This window comes from Hibiscus syriacus, unplaced genomic scaffold (genome assembly GCF_006381635.1).
Source record: "Hibiscus syriacus cultivar Baekdansim isolate YM2019G1 unplaced genomic scaffold, ASM638163v2 tig00013960_pilon, whole genome shotgun sequence".
NCBI classification, from domain to species: domain Eukaryota; kingdom Viridiplantae; phylum Streptophyta; class Magnoliopsida; order Malvales; family Malvaceae; genus Hibiscus; species Hibiscus syriacus.
Genome location: NW_024062312.1, coordinates 1,400,552 through 1,427,422, shown reverse-complemented (window position 1 = coordinate 1,427,422; position 26,871 = coordinate 1,400,552). Strand labels below are relative to the sequence as shown.

At 34.0% G+C, this 26,871-nt stretch overlaps 2 protein-coding genes and 1 long non-coding RNA gene across 3 annotated transcripts; 2 read left to right on the top strand and 1 right to left on the bottom strand.

Annotated features, from left to right (window-relative positions):
* Positions 1 to 4,211: 4,211 nt before the first annotated feature.
* On the top strand, positions 4,212 to 5,175 carry LOC120206558 (AT-hook motif nuclear-localized protein 23-like). The gene has a single exon (XM_039206179.1). It carries the CDS (start codon positions 4,303 to 4,305, stop codon positions 5,101 to 5,103), a length of 801 nt encoding a protein of 266 aa, XP_039062110.1. The 5' UTR covers positions 4,212 to 4,302; the 3' UTR covers positions 5,104 to 5,175.
* Positions 5,176 to 5,610: 435 nt separating this feature from the next.
* On the top strand, positions 5,611 to 6,266 carry LOC120206595. Its single transcript, XM_039206200.1, has 2 exons — positions 5,611 to 5,714; positions 5,831 to 6,266. Exons 1-2 carry the CDS (start codon positions 5,611 to 5,613, stop codon positions 6,264 to 6,266), a joined length of 540 nt encoding a protein of 179 aa, XP_039062131.1.
* A 543-nt stretch (positions 6,267 to 6,809) lies between these two features.
* Positions 6,810 to 8,455, bottom strand: LOC120206539. The gene is made up of 2 exons (XR_005524124.1): positions 8,417 to 8,455; positions 6,810 to 7,314 (listed from the first exon to the last, which is right to left on the bottom strand). It is a non-coding gene; the product is annotated as an uncharacterized LOC120206539 (long non-coding RNA).
* Between the last annotated feature and the right edge of the window lie 18,416 nt (positions 8,456 to 26,871).

The following is a 26,871-nucleotide window of genomic DNA, read 5'->3' as shown; positions in this document are numbered from 1 at the left end:
ACTCAATGAATGAGTATTGATGCTACCCTTATAAAATTTCCCAATTTATGCCTGACTGAAGAACAATATCAATAATGTTCTTACAGTATCAATACTGTCGCTATTGGGTGCTCTGTTTTAGCACGAAAATCCTAGTTTTTTCATACCCAATTGCCCCATTAAGGTCCCCAACTGATGTTTAAGTATTTTATTTGATAATATGGGTCATAAATAGATCTTAACGCATGTTGAAACGCCTAAAATATGAATCTACCATGAAAATGCTTCAAGCTCATGCAACCTACCAAATCTCATCTAAATGAGCTACACATAGTATATGTGAGTTAGAAATGAGTTACCTGAGTATCTAGGTTGTTGGTAGTGTCAATGGCTCAACCCAAGGTAATTTTTTCTTTCCCCTTAGCCTTAGAGTTTTCTCTAAGTCTCTCACTAGATAAGAATTAAAAGATGGATTACTAACTGAATTTAAAGGTTTAATAAGGGTTTTAAAACACTTTCTAGTACTAGCAATCACTGAAAACAAACTAGAACTTTCATGCACCTTAAACCCCACAAAACCCACTTTTGCAACTATGGCCAAACCTTGTATTTAGGAGCTTGAAATAAAGCTTATGAAGAGGGCTATATGAATCTTACGTTGGTTTGATAAGAAAACTGAAGAATAAACCAAAGTTTTCTCCTTTCTTTCACTTCCAATATAGGAGAAGAGAAGAAGACAAGAGTTGATGAAGGAAAAGAGAGCTATTCTTCAGACGTGATATCACTCATTTTAATGGGTTTTCAGTCTTTTGAAAATAAAATGGTGAAATCGCTTCCCTGATCCCTCTAATTCTGGCTGCAAACTAAAAATACCATTTTTATCTACTATTGGGCTCAATCCAAGCCCAATTTCACTTGTTTTTAGGTCAAGGATTCGTCTATGCCAAAATACTTTCCCAAAGCCCATCTCGGGTAAATTCAAACTCCTAACCCGAGATCAGAAACGCTACAATTTTAATAGTTTAAAATATAATAAATAATTATAAATATATTATTATAAAATATGTTATTTTAATTATTCTAAAATATTAATATATTTGGATATGGGTTTTAATCTAAAATTTGGTGTGGGATCGAGGCAAAAGAAAATTTAAAATTTATTGGGGCGGGACGGGGTCGGGTTTAGGGAATATATTTTCATATTAGGATCGGGGGGCAAAAAACCGGCCCGTCCCGCCTCGTACCCATCCCTAATCTCACCAATTACTACTCTATATCTAAATCAGAAGAGATGAATCATCGACGATCGACAAGATTAAATTATTCTCATCGACCATGATGACAATAAACATTATTTAAAACATAATTTATTTAATTTATTTTGGATGCTAAATCATGAGTTATATATTAAAAATATATTAAACATTAATCTATTATTAATTATTTTTATGGAAATATTTTATAGAAAGATGCAATACAAATGAAAACAAAGAACTAATTCAGTTATAATCACGATAAAATGATCCCGACCAACTATTATCTCCCGTGAGTTAATGTCTCTTAAGACCACGAACCAGACAATGAGAGTAGGATTGGTATCCACTAAGCACTACTAGAAGTGATTAATGAGTCGAGCAGCTCATAAGCAGTTCAAATTCTATTCGATAAAAGTTTAACTCGGGTTGATTTGACACGAATTCGAGCTTGACTCGAGATCTTAACGAGTTGAGTCAAGCAAAGTTCAACTCGACTCGATAAATTCGCATAGTAATTCGTTAATTTTATTTTATTTTTTACTAGTTATCTTAAAAAATTATTTCATTAAAAATTTACTAATTTACTAATAGATGATAAATGACTAATCTATTAATTTTTTTAATAAAAATACTAAATTATTAATTAATAATTATTGTTTTACTACACTCAAAAATTAAACTTTAATTATTATTTAATGTATTTGTGGATTTTTATTTTTGAGTTTAGATTTTGAATTTGTTTGATACATATTTTTGATATTTTTTTAGTTAAATTTATCAATTTAAATTTATATTAAACTATATATATAGTATTCGTAGATTTCATCTATAGTTAAAAAATAAGATAAAATTTTTGGTAAGCTTAACGAGTAATAAGGCAAGCAACGAGGCGAGTAACGAGCTTAACGAGCATGAGTCGAGCAACAAGTTTTTTTAACGAGCACGAGTCGAGCAAAATTTTAACAAGCAACGAGTTAAGTTGAGCAACAAAATTTTTTAACGAGCACGAGTCGAGCATTGCCTAACATGCGATCGACTCGTTCTATAAGCACCCCTACGCACTACCTTCCTTTCCGTAATAAATATTTCAAAAAATTATTAAAAAAATAAATTATACGTTTAATATTTCAACTATCATTTTTATTAATATTTAATCACCCAATAATTTTTTGTGTTAAAATTATGTATAACGTTAAGTTTTAACTTTATTTTAGTCATCCACCATAAAACTTAATAATGATGTTGACGTGTCACCATAAGATAACGTCATATTATTATTGGTTCTTTTAATATCACGTTAATAATTATGTTAATTTTTTTTAATAATGAATGATCAAAATAAAATCAAAATATAATAGTAGATATGATTTAAAAAATAATTATATTATCAAAACAAAACAAAAAGGCTTAAATGCACTATTGAACCTTAAAATATACCATTTGTACGAGATGTCCATTAAAGTATTTTCGAAATATTTTGTCCCTTGAAGTCGTTATTTCATTTGTCCCAAATCTTAACTTTGTTAAAAATACAAGGATAAATTACATATTTAGCCACTAAACTATTTCTATACTTTTGTTTTGGTCACCAACTAGTTTTTATTTCAAAATCATCACTAAACTTATTTTTTTTTCGTTTTGGTCCCATTTTTTACTTCAATTGCATCAGAACCTTTAGCATAAGACTAGAGAAACTATCGACAGCAGCATTGCCACCTTACCCTAACTCTTGAAACAACCACACAAACTTTCTTTCTCGGGGAAATTGAAAAGAAAATAGAATACTGGAAAATGCTTCCTCTATGAAATTTTCTATTCATCTCCTTTCTCCATTTCTCATCCTTTACTGTAAGCGATTTTTTTGTCATTCTTGTTTTTCCATTTGTTGTTGTTGATAATCTTTACTTATTTCAACGTATGTCTTGTCTTGTTTTTGAACAATACAGGTGGCTTTCGACGGTGTCGGTGATTCATCAGTGACATAAAATTCGTTTACTCCCAGAGTCTCGTTGGTTCATTATAGGAACAAATAGCTCAACAATGAAATCCCAAAGACTAATTTTTTACTCTCCAAAGTGTCCCCATTAACAGTTGAAAATGTTATCCTCTCTGCCGATACAGATGGGACTATGCCCGTCACAAGGATTTATTCTCCAGTTACACTAATGGATCAAATGTCGTTGACTAGAACTTCAACACCTACGCAATTGCCGCCACAGGCGGTTATGGGAACTTCAATACCGTCTAAAAATTATATGTTTGGTAACATGGATCCCTGTTGAACCCCCATGACATAAAAGGTTAGCAACCATGAAATTTTCAATAAAGAGAGTAAAAACAATAACAATATCGTCTGGAAAAACTGCATCAAGTTGTCTACATATGAGATGACCTCATTGAAATGACCAAGAAGAAGAGAAATCAAATTAAAAACTTGGACATGAATTAATGTGGGGGGAATAGCATATTTACTGTATGTCAGGAAAAAATATGTGCATGCAGAAATGAGAAAATAAAGAAAGCCTTGGATGAGGATATGTTGGTAGAGTAGAAATGTACAATCATTTGGCCAAAGGTGGCAATGCCGCCGTCGATAGTTTCTTTAGTTACCAGGACTACTCCAATGTGGGTGACAACTCTTTCCAGTGTTATGCTAAATGTTCCAATATACAACTGAAGTAAAAATAGGACCAAAACGAAAAAAAAATATTAAGTTTAGTGATGATTTTGGAATGAAGAAATAGTTGGGTGACCAAAACAAAAGTATAAAAATGGTTTAGTGGCTAAATATATAACTTGCCCTTGCATTTTTTTACAGTGTTAAAGATTTAGGGTGTATATATATTATTTAAACATTTGGACCGAGAAATGATTGTGAATTTTCAAGACTTTGCCCCTCTTCTTCCATTGTTTCCCTGCAGAGCAGTTGATCTACTCTTCTTCTTCATCTTCATCTTCTTCTTTGTTTTTCTTTTTTATAAAATAAAACCCTTTCGCTCGTTATTATTATATATTCAAGCACCATTTTTAATCCATTTTCCCACTATTTTTTACCTTTGATGCTCGCATGGCCGGTCTCGATTTAGCCACTGCTTCAATCTACGTTCAGCACCTTCAAAGGCCGGACCTTCACCTACACCACCAACCCGAACCGGAAGACCACGACGTTTCAGAAAACAGTGGTGGCCGTTCAGACCAAGTTCAGGACTTTGTCAACGGCGGTGCCCACTCGGGTGACCTTGTTCTATCTCGTAGGCCAAGGGGTCGTCCACAAGGTTCGAAGAACAAGCCGAAGCCACCGGTAATCGTCGCCAGAGAGAGTGCCAACACGCTCCGAGCTGAGATTCTTGAAGTTTCGAACGGCTGCGAAGTTTTCGACTCCGTCGCCAGCTACGCTCGGAGAAGACAAAGAGGGATATGTGTATTGAGTGGGAGCGGTACGGTGACGAACGTCAGCATTAGACAGCCGGATGCGGCTGGAGCTGTTTTAACTCTTCAGGGAAGATTCGAAATATTATCGCTTTCGGGTTCGTTTTTACCGCCGCCGGCTCCTCCGGGCGCCACCAGTTTGACGATCCTTTTGGCTGCCGGACAAGGGCGGGTTGTTGGTGGAAGTGTGGTTGGTGAACTGACGGCGGCTGGACCCGTTATTCTCATAGCATCGTCGTTTACGAATGTGGCGTACGAGAAACTTTCCTTAGAAGAGGATGAGATTCAAGTCGACGACGGCGATGGCGGCGAAAGCAACATGTTTTCCGATGCCGGCGCCGGACCGGGTGTGCTGCCTTTCTTCAATTTGCCACTCAATATGCCTCCTAATGACCATTTACCTATCGAAGCATGGCAAGGAAACTCAGGAGGTGCATAGGCCGAGGTTTTATTTTAGGTTTTAAAATATTTTCTTTATTTTCTAAATTTTTAGAATTTGTGATTTCTTAAGGTAGTCCTCGTTCTTGGTTGAACAACTTTCTTTCTCTGAAAAATGGTGGATGGTGAATTAAATAATATTTATTTAATTAATATTTTAATAATTTGACCATTAAATTTATTCACTTATTAATGTTTTATTATCGTAGTTAGGGTAAACTTGCTCACATAATATCGTGGAAAAAAATAAATTTTCCATCTATTGCATCCATAGAATAAATTTTTCAAATAAGATTTTTGAACAATAATTTTGAAAATGGCATACAACATAGTCGTCTTCAACTTTTTCGAAAAAGATGTTTTTGAATAATCAAATTAATATTTAGTAAGCATTTATCGGTTTTAATGGCTAGGCCCATTCGTAATAGCTTAACCCGAGTAGGCAACTTGTTCAGTATGGCCATCCAAACAATAATACTATGTTATTAGGAATGCTGATTTTTGACAAATGGAAATCCCTAAGAATGCAAGCTGGAGCTTCAAATATCTGCTGAAAATTAGGCCTGATGTTGCTCACCTCTTTTCGAGTCAGGTCTGTGATCTTAGTACGAGGTATATCTGGGAAGAATTGCGCACCCCTGCCCCAAGGTTCCTTGGCACCATTTGATCTGGTTCTCTGGTCCTATCCCCAAACATAGTATTATTGTTTGGATGACCATACTAAACAGGCTGCCTACTCGGGTTAGGCTCTTGCGAATGGGCCTAACCATTGAAACTGATAAATACTTACTATGTGGCAATGAGGCAGAGACAAGAGATCACATGTTCTTTGAATGTCGATTTGCTAAGGAGCTATGGGGCTCTATTCTTGAACTGTGTTGCATCTCTCGTGGAACTAGCAGTTGGGATGGTGAACTGACTTGGGCTTCTCTGCTATTCAAGGGTAAGTCTCTCATTGTGAGAATTCTTAAACTTGTTTGGACCGGTCACGTTTATGGCATATGGAAGGAAAGAAATGGCAGATTGTTTAGGAGCAGAGCAAAATCAAAGGAAGAAGTGCTGGGAGATATTAAGGAGACCATCCGAGTCCGGCTGGAAGGCAAATCTTTTAACAGAGCAGACTCTTCCAACACTGCCCTGTGTGTAAAGTGGGGCATTGCCTGAGTAGGACATGTCTCATTGTTCTGTTTATGTTAGCTGGATTAGCTTAGTGTGCTTTCTTAACTTTGCCAAAGAGTTGTTTATTGTTTAAGATATAAAATGTATTCATTGTTTAGCTTATCTAGTAACATCAGCGATAAAAATGAATATTATATTTCCAGAGACATTGAACTTTGTAAGATTAAACTCGTTAAAGTCTCGAATTGAACTCAAATTTAAATTAAGTCAACTCAAATCAAGTATTAATCGAACTTAAACATGTCCCCTAAACTTTTCAATTCATTCATACTAATAACTTACACTTCATAACTCATCCACACTAAAAACTTACACAAGTCTTAAAGATTTCAATCTCATTCCAACAGGCAGAACATTCAATCACCATAGGTCATTCCGATGACCGCCCGGCGACACGATCATGTTCACATGTTTTCGACAATTCGATTGCATGAAACCCAAAGAAAGAAGTTAACACTGAGGACAGACATGGGTCAGGACATAAAGAAATTTGGTTACCAATAACAAAACAAACGAAATCAGAGGATATCGATGCAAACATCCGGTGGCCGAGACGAATATCATGTCCAGAATTCCGAGTTTTTAACACGACATAATGCCTACAAAAGTACATTTCCTTATTTACATCCGTTTGGAGAAAATCACATACAAAGCAAAACAACATTATCTGGAAAATCAGACAACACTACAGCAGGAAGTTCTAGTAAACATCAACAGCCACTGTATTGTAATAAAGTTTCCCATTACAAATATGTTCCCACTAACCTACATGGTTCTCAAGCACAACTGGAGGCACTTGAGCATCAGGTGATTGTGCATTGGATATAGAAATCAGTTCAGACCTATATTTTTCAACTTCGTCGACATTTGCAGCCACAGCCCCATTCGCACCGTCCACGATCTTCGACGAACGATCTGGATTAGGATCACTATCGGGTACGGAATAAGATATTGCGATAAGAAACTCGCGAGCTAGCTCTTGAGTATCCTTTTGAGGCGGTACTTTACTATCCATATAATGTCAATTTTTCTCCTGCATTTGAAAACGCAAACTTAAACCCGATTTTGATAAAAGAATAGAGAATCCACAAGTATAACAACACAGGACAGCATATACAGCAGAGATGAACATCCATCATTAAAATAGATTCCCGAGATTTGAAGCATCACCTTGGTCATTCAATCACATCCCCAAATGACACATTTCATATATAGCCCAATGTGACATCGGAAGCTCTAAATTAGGAGTTAGAACAGAATATGAAAACGACGATACATGCGTACTTGCATTCTTCAGGCTAAAAGGCGGACCGGAAGTCCCTTTTGTCAATGTATACAAGTGACATTTCTTATCCCATCATCATAATCATATTCTCAACATATAAAATCTAAATACCGAAAAGGAATATCCGCAGTTCCTTCCGATCTAGAATGTATTCACAAACCAAACAATCAGAACCATCTTCACATAATCGTTCAACATTTTCGAGATAAGATTTCATATGAGCATAGCAAAGACAAACGCGCTTTCCTTGGATCGATCACACAGTCTATCGTAGCTAAAAGAAAGGCATTATCAGATAAAGAAGTCAAGTAACACAATTTGTCATCAAGGAATGAGCGAAAACATAATTACTAGAACTCAAACAATGATCGATTTCGAAAGCAAAATCATGGAAAGAATGTTCATAAATTGTTCAATAAAGCATCTAAATGATCATAGAAAGAATTCCCAGCTAAAAGTTAAATGCTAAAGCTTCTACTCTAATCAAACAACAGAATCTAAATGTAAGATTGCTGCCAACATATTTTCCATTGGAAATCAATTTCATTACACCAAAGATCAAAACATAAAAAAAGGGTTTCAGATTCCACGTAATACCCACATCAGATCTCCCGTCAAACTCACGAACTTTGAATCAACGGGAGAAAAGAAGAAGAAATAAAGGGGGCTCCAAGAATTTAGAAAGAAAATGCATTAGAACCCAAAGAAAATACCCCTTTTTTAGCCGATTTTTTTAGGCTTTCCGATGAACCCAACGGGGAAATTGAGCAGTTAAGAAGATCACGGGACAGGAATCGTTGGATCAGCCAATTAAAAACCGTAAATCATGAGAGAAGAAAAAAAACCGTACCTTTTTTTTGGTTGGTAAAATGGATAATCTCGTTTGACCAAATCCTCGAAGGTTTTAAATCTCCTCCGTTTTAAATGAAATTACAGTTATAACCCCTCCTGATTAATAAGTACGGGGTAAACTACGCAAAAATGCACCTAAATTATTAGTTTTAATCCGTTTTAGTACTTAAATTTTTATTTTTTAAAAACTATACCTAAAGTTTAGTTTTTATTTCATTTTAGTACCCGCCGCTAAAAACTTAACACGTTTAGTACTAAACAATCAGTTTTGGTCCGTATTAATACCTAAACTTTTAAAATTTTCAAAACTTAACGTTAAATTTTGAACAGGATACTAAGATGAAATAAAAACTAAAGTTTTAACAGTGAGATACTAAAATGAAACAAAGACTAAATTTTATCTATGATTTTAAAAAAAATTGAAAGTTTAAGTATTAAAACGAATAAAAATTGATAATTTAAGTAATAAATACACAATTTACCATGAATACGAAGTAGTTAAATGGCTTTTATTAATAGGAAGAAATAAAACCTTCTTTGCATCTCTATACTAGGGATGGGAATGGGTCGGGTTTCGACCAATCCGACCCGAAAATTTTACATCCTTCACCCATTTCAACCTGTCCCAAAAAATATATACCTCCACCCGACTTGACTTTTTTTAGATAAAATCCGTACTTGATCAAACCTGACCCGAAATAATAAAAATATTATTTTTATTCAATAAAAATAGTGATTTAATTAAAAATAATAATATATAGAGGGTTATTATTGTAATTATCCTAAATATATAAGATAAAATTATATTTTTTTGAGTCGGATCGGGTATTTTTCACTCTTAACTCAAATTCAACCCGACCCGAACATCACCATTTAAAAAATACCCGATCCAAACTCAATTTTTTTAAAAACCCGACCCATTCGGGTCGAAACATATCGGGTTGGGGTCCATGCCCATCCCTACTCTATACACGTTTCTGTCTTCTAGAAATTCCAAATTAAGACCAAACATCAAGTTTTGACATTTTGGGTAAACTACTAAAATAGTCCATTTAATATAGGAAAACGTTTTTAAGTCCTTTAACTATAAAAAGTTATAAAATAATCATTTAACTAAAAAAGGTTAATCATTTTCCATTAAAAGTTTAAAGACATGTGACCTGATAGTTAATAAAAGTGGTATAATAATAAATTTATCCATAAACTTTACACTTTATTTTAATTTAAATATAATTCTAAAAGGTTGATCTTGACATTTTAATATTCTAACAATTTAGTTTCTCTTTTAACTTTTGAGAATATTAACATATTGAGTCTTTTTCTTCTAGAATTATGATTAAATTAAAATGAAACATGAAAATTAAAGGTTAAATTTATTAGTATGCCAATTTTATTAAATATCGGGTCATATGGATTTTTAAAATAAAATAATAATTTGTTATTTTTTTAATTAAGTGATCATTTTATAATTTTGTTATAGTTGAAGACTAAAATAAACATCTTATAATTTGGGGATTATTTGCATAATTTACCATAAAACTTTTGGATTTTTAAGTAGATTTCTCAAACCTTAACTTTTCATTAAACTTCTTAATTTTTTGTAAAAAAATATTTTTAGGCCCTCAGATTTTTTTAAAACAATCATTTAATCCCTGATTTTTTTTAAACTTTTAATATGTGAATATCCATCACTGAATAACATTTTTTTTTCTTTTGGCTCAGCTACCAAATGACAAAGTATAGTGGACGTTTGATAGAAATATTATTATTTTTCTCTTATATTAAACTAATTTTATTTAATATTAGTCAGTCACACGATTTAATTTGAAAAAGTTGATTATAAATTATTTATTTTAAAAATGTATTCTTATACTCCTATTTAATTTAAATTAATAGAGTACTCGTATTATTTTTTTCTCACAATATTAACCTTTAACTCATAAAACAAACTAAATGTGATCCTTTGACCAACGTTTTCCGTGGTTAATCGTTACGGTGATGGTGTGATAGTCCACGGTACTAACATGGCAGTCCACAGTGATTGATGACATGGCGAATTGTTGAAACATTTTGATATTTCGATATAACAAATTAAGTTAAATGGATTTTAAGATTTTCCAAATGATTTTCTAAGTATATTCGATATAACTATTCGAATATCAAAACATTACTCCAAATATTTCAAAAATCATTTTTAATCCTTACTTAAGTGTAAAATTAAGTTTTAATCATAAAACAATTTCAAAATAATTTTACAAAGTATTTCGAACCAATTCAAAGCCAAAAATTCCAGATTGCTCAGAGGGAACCGATTCCCCCCCATAGGAGGAACCGATTCCCCCCTGAATGGTTTGGCTCCGAGATTTCCAGAATGCTCGGAGGGAACCGATTCTCCCCATAGGAGGAACCGATTCCCCCCTAAACAGTTTTGCTCCGAGAATTCCAGTATGCTCGGAGGGAACCGATCCCCCCCAAGGGGGTACCGATTCCCCCCTTGTACAACGGTCGAAATATTTGAATTTTACACTTAGGAACCGATTCCCTTCAAAGGGGAACCGATTCCCCCCACACACCAAGCTGTTTTATTAAATGTTTTCACACTAAAACGGCTATAATATCTTCTCTAATCATCCCCAACGTTCAGAAGTGATCCAAGGTGTATTTAAGCAAGCTTAGAAGCCATTGATCAATAACAAGAAACATCAAGCAACTAGAATCAAGAGAGAATCAAAGAGAAAGCATCAAACCTCAAGTTTGAGCATTTCAAGCCTATTTTCAAAACATTTAACACTTCTTCAATTTATCAAGTAAAACATTTAACACTTATTCTTCTCCCCCTTTTTGTTAAATCAAAAAGACATTGTAAAACAAGGTTTTGAAATCATTTAGCCAATTGATTTATTAATTATAAGCTTAAGCTGCTAAGATCACAATCAAAAGAGAGGTTAGCCATTAGTTTCATAAATCAATATTCATAAATAATGTGATATGGCAAAATTGGTCATATTGCTAATGATGATGCAAAAATGAATAAAACATATAAGTTTATACTATTCATAAATCCAAAATCCAACAATCCACAAAATCAAACAATCCAAAATATCCAAAAAGTTGAAACAATATTCATTTTGTTCAAAGTTGTAAAGCTAAACACAAAATCAAGCATCCGGATCGGTAGGTGGAAAACGGGCTCGCATAGCAGCCATTTCATGAGTTAGTTCATTAATACGAGCATTGGTTGCTTCATTGTTTGCACGCATCTCCTGAAGAATCTCTAATTGTTGAGCTCCCATTGTGGATAAATGAGACTCTATAGAGGAAAAGCGCGAATCCATTGTAGCATAACGGAAATCAAATGTCTCCATAAAGGATGGAAAATATGGAGGCATTTGAGTCGATTGTTGTGCGTGCTCCTCGGGTTGTTCAGGTTCTTCTTCAGCTTCATCAATATCCCTCATTAATTGTTCAAACTCGGGATCTTCGTCAGCTTTGGGTGGAGCTTGTGAAGAACTAGCTCCCGGAGTAGAAGATCGAACCCATGCACCGGTTTCCTTATTTTTGACCCATCCCGCTCTTGTTAAAGAAAGAAAATTGATTTGTTTCTTAAGAGGAAATGAGGCATCTAGACCAACTCGGAGTTCAGCTTTAGAAAAGAGATTACTAAGAATACAACCGTAAACTAGTGAAGAACAGAGTTTCTTATTTGGCACTAGGTTAACGGTTTCAACAATTTCAGCAAAGATAATCTCGGAGAGGTTTATTTTTATATTGTTTTCAAAACAGTGCAACCACCAAAGATCTAAAGCTCTAAGAGTTGAATATCGACCCCCGGATGGTCGAAACCACCAAGTGATCATGAGATGAAGGAAACGCTCATGGAGATCTAAAACACTTGCACTATCATTCCGTTTATATCGTGAACCTAAAACTTGTTTTTCGTTTGATAAACCTTCATTGTCCAAGCCTAAGGCATTGGCTATGTAATACGGATCAAGATGGAAATATTGACCTAGGAGGTAGGAACGCACTCCTATGGTTTTGGTTTTGTCACGATTTTTGATACAAACGGCATTACAGTAGAAGATACGAACAAGTTGATGATAGACAATGGGTTCAAGTTTGAAAAGTTTATCAAATTTCCATTCGTGTAAGATAGGGAGATATTTAAAGTTAATGTCAACCATAGTTTGAAGAGATGGGATACGTTCTTCCCTGATCTTATACGAGTCAAAATATTGGTAAAACCAATAACGATAATCTTTAGGACCCGGTTGATTGAAACAAGAATTTTGGATAGTCAAGTTAGGATTAAGATTTTGAGGAATAGGAGGAGGATTTGGTTGACGACTAGAACGACTAGATGAAGACCTAGGACGTTTAGGATTTGACATGGTGAAGGAAATCGGAATAGATAGAATAACATGCAATTTTAAAACAAATGTATGCAATTCAATTAATCCCAAAACTCAAATGAGTCCTCAATATTTCAAGATTCTCTAAATCAATCCTAATGGGCAAAGTTTTTGAAAAACTTTTGAAAAATATGGTTTTGAGAAACAATATATGTATAGTTTTTCATAACAACAACATAATTTAATCAAAACACAATAATTTGAAAAATAACAAATTTTTTTTTTATTTCGAAAATTTAAAAAATTTTGAAAAATTCTTGTGTTTTTGATGAAATTAGTTGTAACATCTAGTTTCTAATCCCTAAATAAGCAATGTCCGATCACTATTTCAACCTAGAACTAATTGAAACTAATCCTATGTTCAAAAACAATGAAATAGAGAGTTTAGAAAAATTTACCTTGAAAGATGAAGATTGAGGGGATTTAGATGTTGTTTGCACGATTTTAATGATTCCAACAGGTTTAGAAGATAATATTTGAAGCGAATTCCGATTAATATCGATGATTTGAGGCAAGAATGGAGATATGAGGGTGTAGGAGGTGAAGAACGGCGGAAGAGAGGGAGAGAAGAGGGTTTTGGGGGTGTTCTGCCCGATTTTAACAGAACCCCAGGGGGGTATCGATTCCCCTGTGGGGAGAATCGGTTCCCCTTCAAAGGGGGAATCGGTTCCCTCAAGGGGGGATCGATTCCCTCTGCACCAAAATGCTAAAATCCGATTTTTTTAAGCATAAAATGCTAAATTAATCTTTTCTAGTGGTATTGGCAACTCATATATCAAAAATTAATTATGTTCAAACAATTAAATTAATCTTTAATCGATTTTTGAGCATAAAATTAATTTTCACTAAGAATCACAAACTCCCCCTAACTAATAGCAAGAATGCAATCAAAAATTATTATTATAAGCATTTTTCAAGATTTATTAAAAGTGCTAAAATTATTTTAAACACTAAGTGAAGATAGGTTGGTCAAACCTAATTCTCTCCTAAGTGTCCAAAATCTTTCCTTGTCTAAGGGTTTTGTAAAGATATCCGCTAATTGGTGCAAAGTATCAACAAATTCTAGAACTACATCTTCCTTAGTGACATGGTCTCTAATGAAGTGATGTCTTATTTCAATGTGCTTAGTTCTAGAGTGTTGGATGGGATTTTTAGTGAGAAAAATAGCACTAGTATTGTCACACTTGATAGGAATGGTACCTACTTCAATTCCATAATCAAAAAGTTGTTGTTTCATCCATAAAACTTGTGCACAGCAACTACCGGCTGAAATGTATTCCGCTTCAGTGGTAGATAATGCAACACAATTTTGTTTCTTTGAAAACCAAGAAATCAACATATTTCCAAGGAATTGACAAGTACCGGAGGTGCTTTTCCTATCTAATTTGCATCCTCCATAATCCGCATCAGAAAAGGCATGCAAGCTAAAGCTAGAGTCTCTAGGATACCAAAGTCCTAAACTAGGAGTGTCCTTAAGGTATCTAAAGATTCTCTTAACAGCTAGTAAATGTGATTCCTTAGGACATGATTGAAATCTAGCACATAAGCAAACACTAAACATAATGTCCGGTCTACTTGCAGTTAGATAAAGCAAAGAGCCAATCATTGACCTATATAATTTAACATCTACACATTTACCTCCTTCATCTAAGTCAAGCTTTGTTGAAGAGCTCATTGGAGTGTTATGAGGTTTCCCATTTTCCAGTCCAAATTTCTTGAGCATATCTTTGACGTACTTAGCTTGATTGATGAAGATGCCATCTTTTCTTTGCTTGATTTGGAGCCCCAAAAAATATGAGAGTTCCCCCATCATGCTCATCTCGAACTCACTTTGCATTAGCTTAGAAAATTCTTGGCAAAGAACATCATTAGTAGAACCAAATATTATATCATCAACATAAATTTGTACTACTAATAAATCTTTACCTTTATGCTTTAAAAATAATGTAGTGTCAACCTTTCCTTTTGAAAACCCTTTTTCAATTAAAAAGTTTGACAATCTTTCATACCAAGCTCTAGGAGCTTGTTTTAAACCATAAAGAGCTTTTGTTAATTTAAAAACATAATTCGGAAAAATTGAATCTTCAAAACCTGGAGGTTGTTCCACATACACTTCTTCTTTTATAAAACCATTTAAAAATGCACTTTTAACATCCATTTGATATAATTTAAATTCATGAAAACATGCAAATGCTAATAACATTCTAATTGCTTCCATCCTAGCTACGGGAGCGTATGTTTCATCGTAGTCTATGCCCTCTTCTTGAGTATACCCTTGAGCAACAAGTCTAGCCTTGTTTCTCACTATATTACCACTTTCATCAAGTTTATTTCTAAAAACCCATCTAGTACCTACAGTAGATTTATTACTAGGCCTTTCAACTAATGTCCATACTTTACTTCTCTCAAATTGATTTAATTCTTCTTGCATAGCCATAATCCAATGTTCATCTTTTAATGCTTCTTTGATGTTCTTAGGCTCTATGCATGAAATAAATGCAACATAATTACAGATATTTCTAAGAGAAGATCGAGTAGTTACCCCTTTTGATGAATCACCTATAATTTCACCATCTTTAACATAGTTGTACTCTCTTGGAAAAGATACTTCCCTTTCTTCAATGGTTGGATTCTCGAGGGGATCATGAGTTTCCTTATCTTTTGTTTCTTCCTTTGATGATGATTCTCCAACGTCATTTCTAACGTCATTTGCTTGTACAATACCTACATCATCATTAACAGAAGAATCCTTCCTCGGAAGGGGATTATCATCGAAAACAACATGTATAGACTCTTCTACAACTAAAGTTCTTTTATTAAATACACGATAAGCTTTAGAATTTAAGGAATAACCCAGAAAAATTCCTTCATCACTTTTAGCATCAAATTTACCAAGATTTTCTTTACCGTTATTTAAAACAAAACATTTACATCCAAAAGGATGAAAATAGCTAATGTTAGGCTTTTTATTTTTGAGAATTTCATATGGAGTTTTCTTTAAAATTGGCCTAATCATTACTCGATTTACAACATAACAAGCGGTATTTGTGGCTTCCGCCCAAAAATATTTTGGCAAATTATTTTCACAAAGCATGGTTCTAGCCATTTCTTCTAAAGTTCGATTTTTCCTCTCAACAACTCCATTTTGTTGAGGGGTTCTAGGTGCTGAAAAATTGTGGCTAATACCATTAGAATTACAAAACTCAATAAATCCAAGATTTTCAAATTCAGTTCCATGATCACTTCCAACACTAGTGATAGAGTAACCTTTTTCATTTTGGATTATTTTTGAAAATGTGATGAAATTTTCTAATGCTTCATCTTTAGTACTTAAGAATAGAACCCAAGTATATCTAGAATAGTCATCTACCAAGACAAATGTGTTGAAACATTTTAATATTTCGATATAACAAATTAAGTTAAATGGATTTTAAGATTTTCCAAATGATTTTCTAAGTATATTCGATATAACTATTCGAATATCAAAACATTACTCCAAATATTTCAAAAATCATTTTTGATCCTTACTTAAGTGTAAAATTAAGTTTTAATCATAAAACAATTTCAAAATAATTTTACAAAGTATTTCGAACCAATTCAAAGCCAAAAATTCCAGATTGCTCAGAGGGAACCGATTCCCCCCCATAGGAGGAACCGATTCCCCCCTGAATGGTTTGGCTCCGAGATTTCCAGAATGCTCGGAGGGAACCGATTCCCCCCAAGGGGGTACCGATTCCCCCCTGTTCAACGGTCAAAATATTTGAATTTTACACTTAGGGAACCGATTCCCTATGAGGGGGAACCGATTCCCCCCACGCTCCAAGCTGTTTTATTAAATGTTTTCACACTAAAACGGCTATAATATCTTATATAATCATCTCCAACGTTCAGAAGTGATCCAAGGTGTATTTAAGCAAGCTTAGAAGCCATTGATCAATAACAAGAAACATCAAGCAACTAGAATCAAAAGAGAATCAAAGAGAAAGCATCAAACCTCAAGTTTGAGCATTTCAAGCCTATTTTCATTCAATATTCATTTTGCTTTCAAGAACACTTTTTGTGCTCAATTGTATTCATCTTTGAGTGTTCTTTTCTTTGTTCTAGAATTGTGCAAACATCTTACCTTGTGAGGTTTTCTTGTAAGTTTGCAAATTTGTAATCTTCTCTTTGAGAAAAGAGTGTTCTCAAGAGTTGGGGTATACTCTTGAGGGAATTGTAAGGTTATCTCTTTGGCCTCAAAAGAAAGAACAAATTAGTGAATTTGTTGGAAAATCCTTAGTGTGGATAGCTAAGGTAGTGGACGTAGACTTTGTTTGAGAAAGTCGAACCACTGTAAATCGCTGTGCAATTACTTTCAATTTTCTGCAAAAGCTTCCACAAAATTTTTTTTATTGCCAATTCACCCCCTCTTGGCCAATTTCGTCATTCAATTAACTCAACAATTGGCATCAGAGCCTAACTCATTTGAAGGTTTTATCGCCTCTTGAGTCGATTCGGGAAGAGTTATATCGATTATTAAAGTCATCAATGGCCTCCGCTTCAAACTTCGACTCCGGTCTCGATTCGATGCCCGTCAACAAGCCTCCTTTCTTCAATGGAGCTAACTACGCCTATTGGAAGAATAGAATGATGTACTTCATTCAAGCAAGTGACATGGGAGCATGGAATGCCGTAGAAGAAGGATACATTAAGCCTATCACTCATCCAAGGTTGTGGAGTGAAGGAGATACAAAAATGTTCCAGCTCAACTCCAAAGCCATCCATATTATCTCTTTTGTGCTCTTGGACCAGATGAATACGAAAGAGTTTCATCGTGTACAACCGCCAAAGAAATATGGGACAAGCTTCAAGTCACACATGAAGGTACCGATGAGGTAAAGAAATCAAAAATTAGTATTCTAACGCATAGCTATGAAAATTTCAGGATGAAACCAAATGAAGACATCAAAGCTATGACGGATAGATTTTCAACGATTGTCAATGGTCTCAAATCATATGGAGAGATCATCTCAAATGAAAAGCTTGTGAGGAAGTTAGTCTACTCCCTCCCAAAATCATGGCAATCAAAGAAGACGGCAATCATCGAGTCTAAGGACCTATCGTCCTTAACTCTTGAAGAACTTATCGGTTCACTCCTCACTCATGAGATGATGCTTGAAGATGAGGTGGACCTTGATAAAGTTGAAGAGACACCAAAGGAGAAGGAGAAGAAGAAAAACATTGGAGTTGCTCTCAAATCCACAAAAGATGAGAGTGATTCTAATGATGATGATGATGACGAGGAAATGGCATTGTTTGCCAAACGGTTCAGAAAAATGATGAGACCTTACCAAGGAAGAAAATTCAAACGAAACGAAGGCCTCAAAAATGAACCAAAAGAGAATGACCCAATCATTTGCTATGAATGCAAAAAGCCGGGGCATGTCAAATATGATTGTCCACAATTGAAGAAAAAGGGTCAATCAAAGAATAAGCACAAGGCTCATGTGGCTACATGGAGCGATGAAGAAATTTCCGATGAAGAGGAACAAGAAGTAGCAAACTTGTGCTTGATGGCATTCGGGGAAGATTCTAAGGTAACCTCTAACTCATCCGATTTTGATGATTTATCTTATGATGAGTTATTTGAGGAATACAATGGGTTGGCTTCGGATTATGAGAAATTGTTTTTAAAATATAAAACTGATGTTTCAAAATTGAAAAATGAAAACAAACTCATATCCAAAATAAACAACGATCTTGAAAGTAAAATCAAAGATTTGCAAATCAAACTAGAAGAGTTTGAAAAGAAATTTAGATTTGCAAAATTTACTTTCAAAGATCAATGATGATCATCAAAAGAAAATTGATGATCTTAAAACTTCTTTTGATAAAGTTGGAACAAAACATTTTGAAAAAGGTGGAAATTCAAAATCCAACTTTGTTAGAAAAAGTTTTAGAAACTACAATCATAGAGGTCCCCAAAGAACCTCTAATGGAAAAATCATTAGAAGTATGTGGGTTCCTAAAGAACTCGTTACTACTAAAGATAAAAATATCCTACACAAATGGATACCTAAGGGGACTAGGATTTTGGAAACTAATGAATATGGACCCAAAAGAATTTGGGTACCAAAAATCAAAAATTAATCTATGTTTGTAGGGAAAGGAGCATTGCTACAAGGCACGGGAAACAAATTCAAATTCATGGTACCTTGATAGTGGATGCTCAAGACATATGACCGGAGACAAAAGCAGGTTCATTGAGCTTAACGCCAAAAATGGAGGAGAAGTGACTTTTGGAGACAATTCAAAAGGTCACATTGAAGGTATTGGTACAATAGGTAATACCTCTTCCATACAAATTAAGAATGTTTTATATGTGAATGGATTAAAGCATAATCTATTGAGTATTAGTCAATTATGTGATAAAAGATTCAATGTCTTATTTGAAATTAATGGTTGTAAAGTCATTGACATTGCATCTAATCGGATTATGCTTGTTGGTCATAGAATAGGAAACATTTACATGGTGCATTTAGATTCTATTGATATGACTAATTTATGCCTAGTTGCTAAGGATGAGCATGATAGTTGGTTATGGCATAGGAGACTAGGTCATGCTAGTATGAGTGTTTTGCAACGATTAATTCAAGGAGACTTAGTAAGAGGATTGCCTAAGCTTAAATTTGATAATGATAAAATCTGTGATGCTTGTGCTAAAGGAAAACAAAAACGAGTTTCTTTTAAATCTATTAATGATGTATCAACTAGTAGAGTATTACAATTGATCTATTTAGATCTTTTTGGGCCAACTAGAACTACTAGCTTGGGAGGAAAACAATATGCATTTGTCTTGGTAGATGACTATTCTAGATACACTTGGGTTCTATTCTTAAGTACTAAAGATGAAGCATTAGAAAATTTCATCACATTTTCAAAAATAATCCAAAATGAAAAAGGTTACTCTATCACTAGTGTTAGAAGTGATCATGGAACTAAATTTGAAAATCTTGGATTTATTGAGTTTTGTAATTCTAATGGTATTAGCCACAATTTTTCAGCACCTAGAACCCCTCAACAAAATGGAGTTGTTGAGAGGAAAAATCAAACTTTAGAAGAAATGGCTAGAACCACGCTTTGTGAAAATAATTTGCCAAAATATTTTTGGGCGGAAGCCACAAATACCGCTTGTTATGTTGTAAATCGAGTAATGATTAGGCCAATTTTAAAGAAAACTCCATATGAAATTCTCAAAAATAAAAAGCCTAACATTAGCTATTTTCATCCTTTTGGATGTAAATGTTTTGTTTTAAACAACGGTAAAGAAAATCTTGGTAAATTTGATGCTAAAAGCGATGAAGGAATTTTTCTGGGTTATTCCTTAAATTCTAAAGCTTATCGTGTATTTAATAAAAGAACTTTAGTTGTAGAAGAGTCTATACATGTTGTTTTCGATGATAATCCCCTTCCGAGGAAGGATTCTTCTGTTAATGATGATGTAGGTATTGTACAAGCAAATGACGTTAGACATGACGTTGGAGAATCATCATCAAAGGAAGAAACAAAAGATGAGGAAACTCATGATCCCCTCGAGAATCCAACCATTGAAGAAAGGGAAGTATCTTTTCCAAGAGAGTACAACTATGTCAAGGATGGTGAAATTATAGGTGATCCATCAAAAGGGGTAACTACTCGATCTTCTCTTAGAAATATCTGTAATTATGTTGCATTTATTTCATGCATAGAGCCTAAGAACATCAAAGAAGCATTAAAAGATGAACATTGGATTATGGCTATGCAAGAAGAATTAAATCAATTTGAGAGAAGTAAAGTATGGACATTAGTTGAAAGGCCTAGTAATAAATCTACTGTAGGTACTAGATGGGTTTTTAGAAATAAACTTGATGAAAGTGGTAATATAGTGAGGAACAAGGCTAGACTTGTTGCTCAAGGCTATACTCAAGAAGAAGGCATAGACTATGATGAAACATACGCTCCCGTAGCTAGGATGGAAGCAATTAGAATGTTATTAGCATTTGCATGTTTCAATGAATTTAAATTATATCAAATGGATGTTAAAAGTGCATTTTTAAATGGTTTTATAAAAGAAGAAGTGTACGTGGAACAACCTCCAGGTTTTGAAGATTCAAATTTTCCGGATCATGTTTTAAAATTGACAAAAGCTCTTTATGGTTTAAAACAAGCTCCTAGAGCTTGGTATGAAAGATTGTCAAATTTTTTAATTGAAAAAGGTTTTTTAAAAGGAAAGGTTGACACTACATTGTTTTTAAAAAGAAAAGGTAAAGATTTATTAGTAGTTCAAATTTATGTTGATGATATAATATTTGGTTCTACTAATGATGTTCTTTGTCAATAATTTTCTAAGCTAATGCAAAGTGAGTTTGAGATGAGCATGATGGGGGAGCTCTCATTTTTCTTGGGACTCCAAATCAAGCAAAGAAAAAATGGCATCTTCATTAATCAAGCTAAGTACGTTAAAGATATGCTCAAGAAGTTTGGACTGGAAAATGGGAAACCTCATGACACTCCAATGAGCTCTTCAACAAAGCTTGACTTAGATGAAGGAGGTAAATATGTAGATGTTAAATTATATAGGTCAATGATTGGCTCTTTGCTTTATCTAACCGCAAGTAGACCGGATATTATGTTTAGTGTTTGCTTGTGTGCTAGGTTTCAATCATGTCCTAAAGAATCACATTTACTAGCTGTTAAGAGAATCTTTAGATACCTTAAGGACACTCCTAGTTTAGGACTTTGGTATCCTAGAGACTCTAGTTTTAGCTTGCATGCTTTTTCTGATGCGGATTATGGAGGATACAAATTAGATAGGAAAAGCACCTCCGGTACTTGCCAATTCCTTGGAAATATGCTGATTTCTTGGTTTTCAAAGAAACAAAATTGTGTTGCATTATCTACCACTGAAGCCGAATACATTTCAGCTGGTAGTTGTTGTGCACAAGTTTTATGGATGAAACAACAACTTTTTGATTATGGAATTGAAGTAGGTACTATTCCTATCAAGTGTGACAATACTAGTGCTATTTGTCTCACTAAAAATCCCATCCAACACTCTAGAACTAAGCATATTGAAATAAGACATCACTTCATTAGAGACCATGTCACTAAGGAAGATGTAGTTCTAGAATTTGTTGATACTTTGCATCAATTAGAGGATATCTTTACAAAACCCTTAGACAAGGAAAGATTTTGGACACTTAGGAGAGAATTAGGTTTAACTGACCTATCTTCACTTAGTGTTTAAAATGATTTTAGCACTTTTAATAAATCTTAAAAAAATGCTTATAATAATAATTTTTGATTGCATTCTTGCTATTAGTTAGGGGGAGTTTGTGATTCTTAGTGAAAATTAATTTTATGTTCAAAAATTGATTAAAGATTAATTTAATTGTTTGAACATAATTAATTTTTGATATATGAGTTGCCAATACCACTAGAAAAGATTAATTTAGCATTTTGTGCTTAAAAAATTGGATTTTAGCATTTTGGTGCAGAGGGAATCGATCCCCCCTTGAGGGAACCGATTCCCCCTTTGAAGGGGAACCGATTCCCCCCACAGGGGAATCGATACCCCCCTGGGGTTCTGTTAAAATCGAACAGAACACCCCAAAATCCCAAACCCTCATTTTCTTCTCTCTTCCGCCGTTCTTCATCTTCTACACCCTCAAATCTCCATTTTTGCCTCAAATCAACGATATTAATCGGAATTTGCTTCATAAATCATCTTCTAAACCTGTTGGAATCATTAAAATCGTGCAAACAACATCTAAATCCCCTCAATCTTCATCTTTCAAGGTAAATTTTTCTAAACTCTTTATTTCATTATTTTTGAACATAGGATTAGTTTCAATTAGTTCTAGGTTGAAATAGTGATCGGGCATTGATTATTTAGTGATTAGAAACTAGATGTTACAACTAATTTCATCAAAAACACAAGAATTTTTCAATTTTTTTAAAAATTTTCGAAATAATAAAAAAAAATTGTTATTTTTCAAATTATTGTGTTTTGATTAAATTATGTTGTTGTTATGAAAAACTATACATATATTGTTTCTCAAAACCATATTTTTCAAAAGTTTTTCAAAAACTTTGCCCATTAGGATTGATTTAGAGAATCTTGAAATATTGAGGACTCATTTGAGTTTTGGGATTAATTGAATTGCATACATTTGTTTTAAAATTGCAGGTTATTCTATCTATTCCGATTTCCTTCACCATGTCAAATCCTAAACGTCCTAGGTCTTCATCTAGTCGTTCTAGTCGTCAACCAAATCCACCTCCAAATCCTCCTTCTATTCCAATTTCTAATCCCAATCCCACTGATCCTAACTTGACTATCCAAAATTCGTGTTTCAATCATCCTGGGTCTAGAAATCACCGATTTTGGTATTATCAATATTTCGATTCTTACAAAATCCGGGAAGAACATATTCCTTCTCGTCAAGCTATGTTAGCTATCGATTTTAAATATCTTCCCATTTTACAAGAATGTAAATTTGATAAACTATTTGATCTTGAACCCATCGTTTACCATCAACTTGTTCGTATATTCTACTCTAATGTCGTATGTGTTAAAAACCAAGCTGAAACCGAAACCATAGGAATTCGTTCCTACCTCCTAGGACAATTCTTATATATTGACCCGGCATATATAGCCAATACATTTGGATTAGATAATGATGGTATTTCGAATGAAAAACAAATTTTAGGTTCTCGTTATAAAAGAAGAGATAGTGCGAGTGTCTTAGACCTACATGAGCGTTTTCTTCATCTAATGATTTCTTGGTGGTTTCGACCATCCGGAGGTCGTTATTCTACTCTTAGAGCTTTGGATCTTTGGTGGTTACATTGTTTCGAAAACCGTATTAAAATTAACCTACCTCAGATTATTTTTGCTGAAATTGTTGAAACCGTAAATCTTGTTCCTAACAAGAAACACTGTTCATCTCTAGTTTACGGTTGCTTTTTGAGTAATCTGTTTTCCAAAGCTGGGCTTAGAGTCGGTCTAGATGCCGTTTTTCCTCTTAAGAAACAAATAAATCTTCTTTCCTTAACGAGAGCGGGATGGGTAAAGAACAAAGAAACCGGTGAATGGGTTCGATCTTCTACTCCGGGAGCTAGTTCTTCACAAGCTCCACCCGAAGGTGACGAAGATCCCGAGCTTGAGTAATTAATGCAAGATATTGATGAAGCCGAAGATGAGCCTGATCAGCCCGAAGAGCAGCCCGAGGAGCAAGCACAACAAACGCATCAAATGCCTCCATATTTTCAATCCTTTATGGAGACATTCGATTTCCGATACGCTACCATGGACTCGCGCTTTTCCTCTATAGAGTCTCATTTATCCACAATGGGAGCTCAACAATTAGAGATTCTTCGGGAGATGCGTGCGAACAATGAATCTACCAACGCTCGTATCAATGAACTAACTCATGAAATGGCTGCTATGCGAGCCCGTTTTCCTCCTACCGATCCGGATGCTTGATTTTATGTTTAGCTTTAAAACTTTGAACAAAATGAATATTGTTTCAACATTTTGAATTGTTTGATTTTGTGGATTGTTGGATTTTGGATTTATGAATGGTGTGAACTTATATGTTTGGTGTTTTATTCATTTTTGCATCATTTACATTATCATTAGCAATATGACCAATTTTGCCATATCACATTATTTATGAATATTGATTTATGAAACTAATGGCTAACCTCTCTTTTGATTGTGATCTTAGCATCTTAAGCTTATAATTAATAAATCAATTGGCTAAATGATTTTCAAAACCTTGTTTTACAATGTCTTTTTGATTTAACAAAAAGGGGGAGAAGAATAAGTGTTAAATGTTTTACATGATAAATTGAAGAAGTGTTAAAATAAGGGAGAGTAATTTCAAAACTTGATTTCAAAAATCTTAAAATTACTAAAATGTTTTGTTATATCAAAAAGGGGGAGATTTTTGAAACATTTTAATATTTCGATATAACAAATTAAGTTAAATGGATTTTAAGATTTTCCAAATGATTTTCTAAGTATATTCGATATAACTATTCGAATATCAAAACATTACTCCAAATATTTCAAAAATCATTTTTGATCCTTACTTAAGTGTAAAATTAAGTTTTAATCATAAAACAATTTCAAAATAATTTTACAAAGTATTTCGAACCAATTCAAAGCCAAAAATTCCAGATTGCTCAGAGGGAACCGATTCCCCCCTGAATGGTTTGGCTCCGAGATTTCCAGAATGCTCGGAGGGAACCGATTCCCCCCAAGGGGGTACTGATTCCCCCTATTCAACGGTCAAAATATTTGAATTTTACACTTAGGGAACCGATTCCCTATGAGGGGGAACCGATTCCCCCCACGCTCCAAGCTGTTTTATTAAATGTTTTCACACTAAAACGGCTATAATATCTTATATAATCATCCCCAACGTTCAGAAGTCATCCAAGGTGTATTTAAGCAAGCTTAGAAGCCATTGATCAATAACAAGAAACATCAAGCAACTAGAATCAAGAGAGAATCAAAGAGAAAGCATCAAACCTCAAGTTTGAGCATTTCAAGCCTATTTTCATTCAATATTCATTTTGCTTTCAAGAACACTTTTTGTGCTCAATTGTATTCATCTTTGAGTGTTCTTTTCTTTGTTCTAGAATTGTGCAAACATCTTACCTTGTGAGGTTTTCTTGTAAGTTTGCAAATTTGTAATCTTCTCTTTGAGAAAAGAGTGTTCTCAAGAGTTGGGGTATACTCTTGAGGGAATTGTAAGGTTATCTCTTTGGCCTCAAAAGAAAGAACAAATTAGTGAATTTGTTGGAAAATCCTTAGTGTGGATAGCTAAGGTAGTGGACGTAGACTTTGTTTGAGAAAGTCGAACCACTGTAAATCGCTGTGCAATTACTTTCAATTTTCTGCAAAAGCTTCCACAAAATTTTTTTATTGCCAATTCACCCCCCTCTTGGCCAATTTCGTCATTCGATTAACTCAACAAAATGCATATTGTTTTCCTCCCAAGCTAGTAGTTCTAGTTGGCCCAAAAAGATCTAAATGGATCAATTGTAATACTCTACTAGTTGATACATCATTAATAGATTTAAAAGAAACTCGTTTTTGTTTTCCTTTAGCACAAGCATCACAGATTTTATCATTATCAAATTTAAGCTTAGGCAACCCTCTTACTAAGTCTCCTTGAATTAACCGTTGCAAAACACTCATACTAGCATGACCTAGTCTCCTATGCCATAACCAACTATCATGCTCATCCTTAGCAACTAGGCATAAATTAGTCATATCAATAGAATCTAAATGCACCATGTAAATGTTTCCTATTCTATGACCAACAAGCATAATCCGATTAGATGCAATGTCAATGACTTTACAACCATTAATTTCAAATAAGACATTGAATCCTTTATCGCATAATTGACTAATACTCAATAGATTATGCTTTAATCCATTCACATATAAAACATTCTTAATTTGTATGGAAGAGGTATTACCTATTGTACCAATACCTTCAATGTAACCTTTTGAATTGTCTCCAAAAGTCACTTCTCCTCCATTTTTGGCGTTAAGCTCAATGAACCGGCTTTTGTCTCCGGTCATATGTCTTGAGCATCCACTATCAAGGTACCATGAATTTGAATTTGTTTCCCGTGCCTTGTAGCAATGCTCCTTTCCCTACAAACATAGATTAATTTTTTATTTTTGGTACCCAAATTCTTTTGGGTCCATATTCATTAGTTTCCAAAATCCTAGTTCCCTTAGGTATCCATTTGTGTAGGATATCTTTATCTTTAGTAGTAATGAGTCCTTTAGGAACCCATATACTTCTAAAGATTTTACCATTTAAGGTTCGTTGAGGATTTCTATGATTGTAGTTTCTAAAATCTTTTCTAACAAAGTTGGATTTTGAATTTTCTCCTTTTTCAAAACGCTTTGTTCCAACTTTATCAAAAGAAGTTTTAAGATCATCAATTTTCTTTTGATGATCATCATTGACCTTTGAAAGTAAATTTTGCAAAT

Bases quoted from the DNA above. Each gene is read 5' to 3' on its own strand.
- LOC120206558 (XM_039206179.1), top strand. From the start codon at position 4,303: ATGGCCGGTCTCGATTTAGCCACTGCTTCAATCTACGTTCAGCACCTT.
- LOC120206595 (XM_039206200.1), top strand. From the start codon at position 5,611: ATGGAAATCCCTAAGAATGCAAGCTGGAGCTTCAAATATCTGCTGAAA. The intron at 5,715-5,830 runs GTATATCTGGGA...CATACTAAACAG, and splicing joins GTCTGTGATCTTAGTACGAG to GCTGCCTACTCGGGTTAGGC.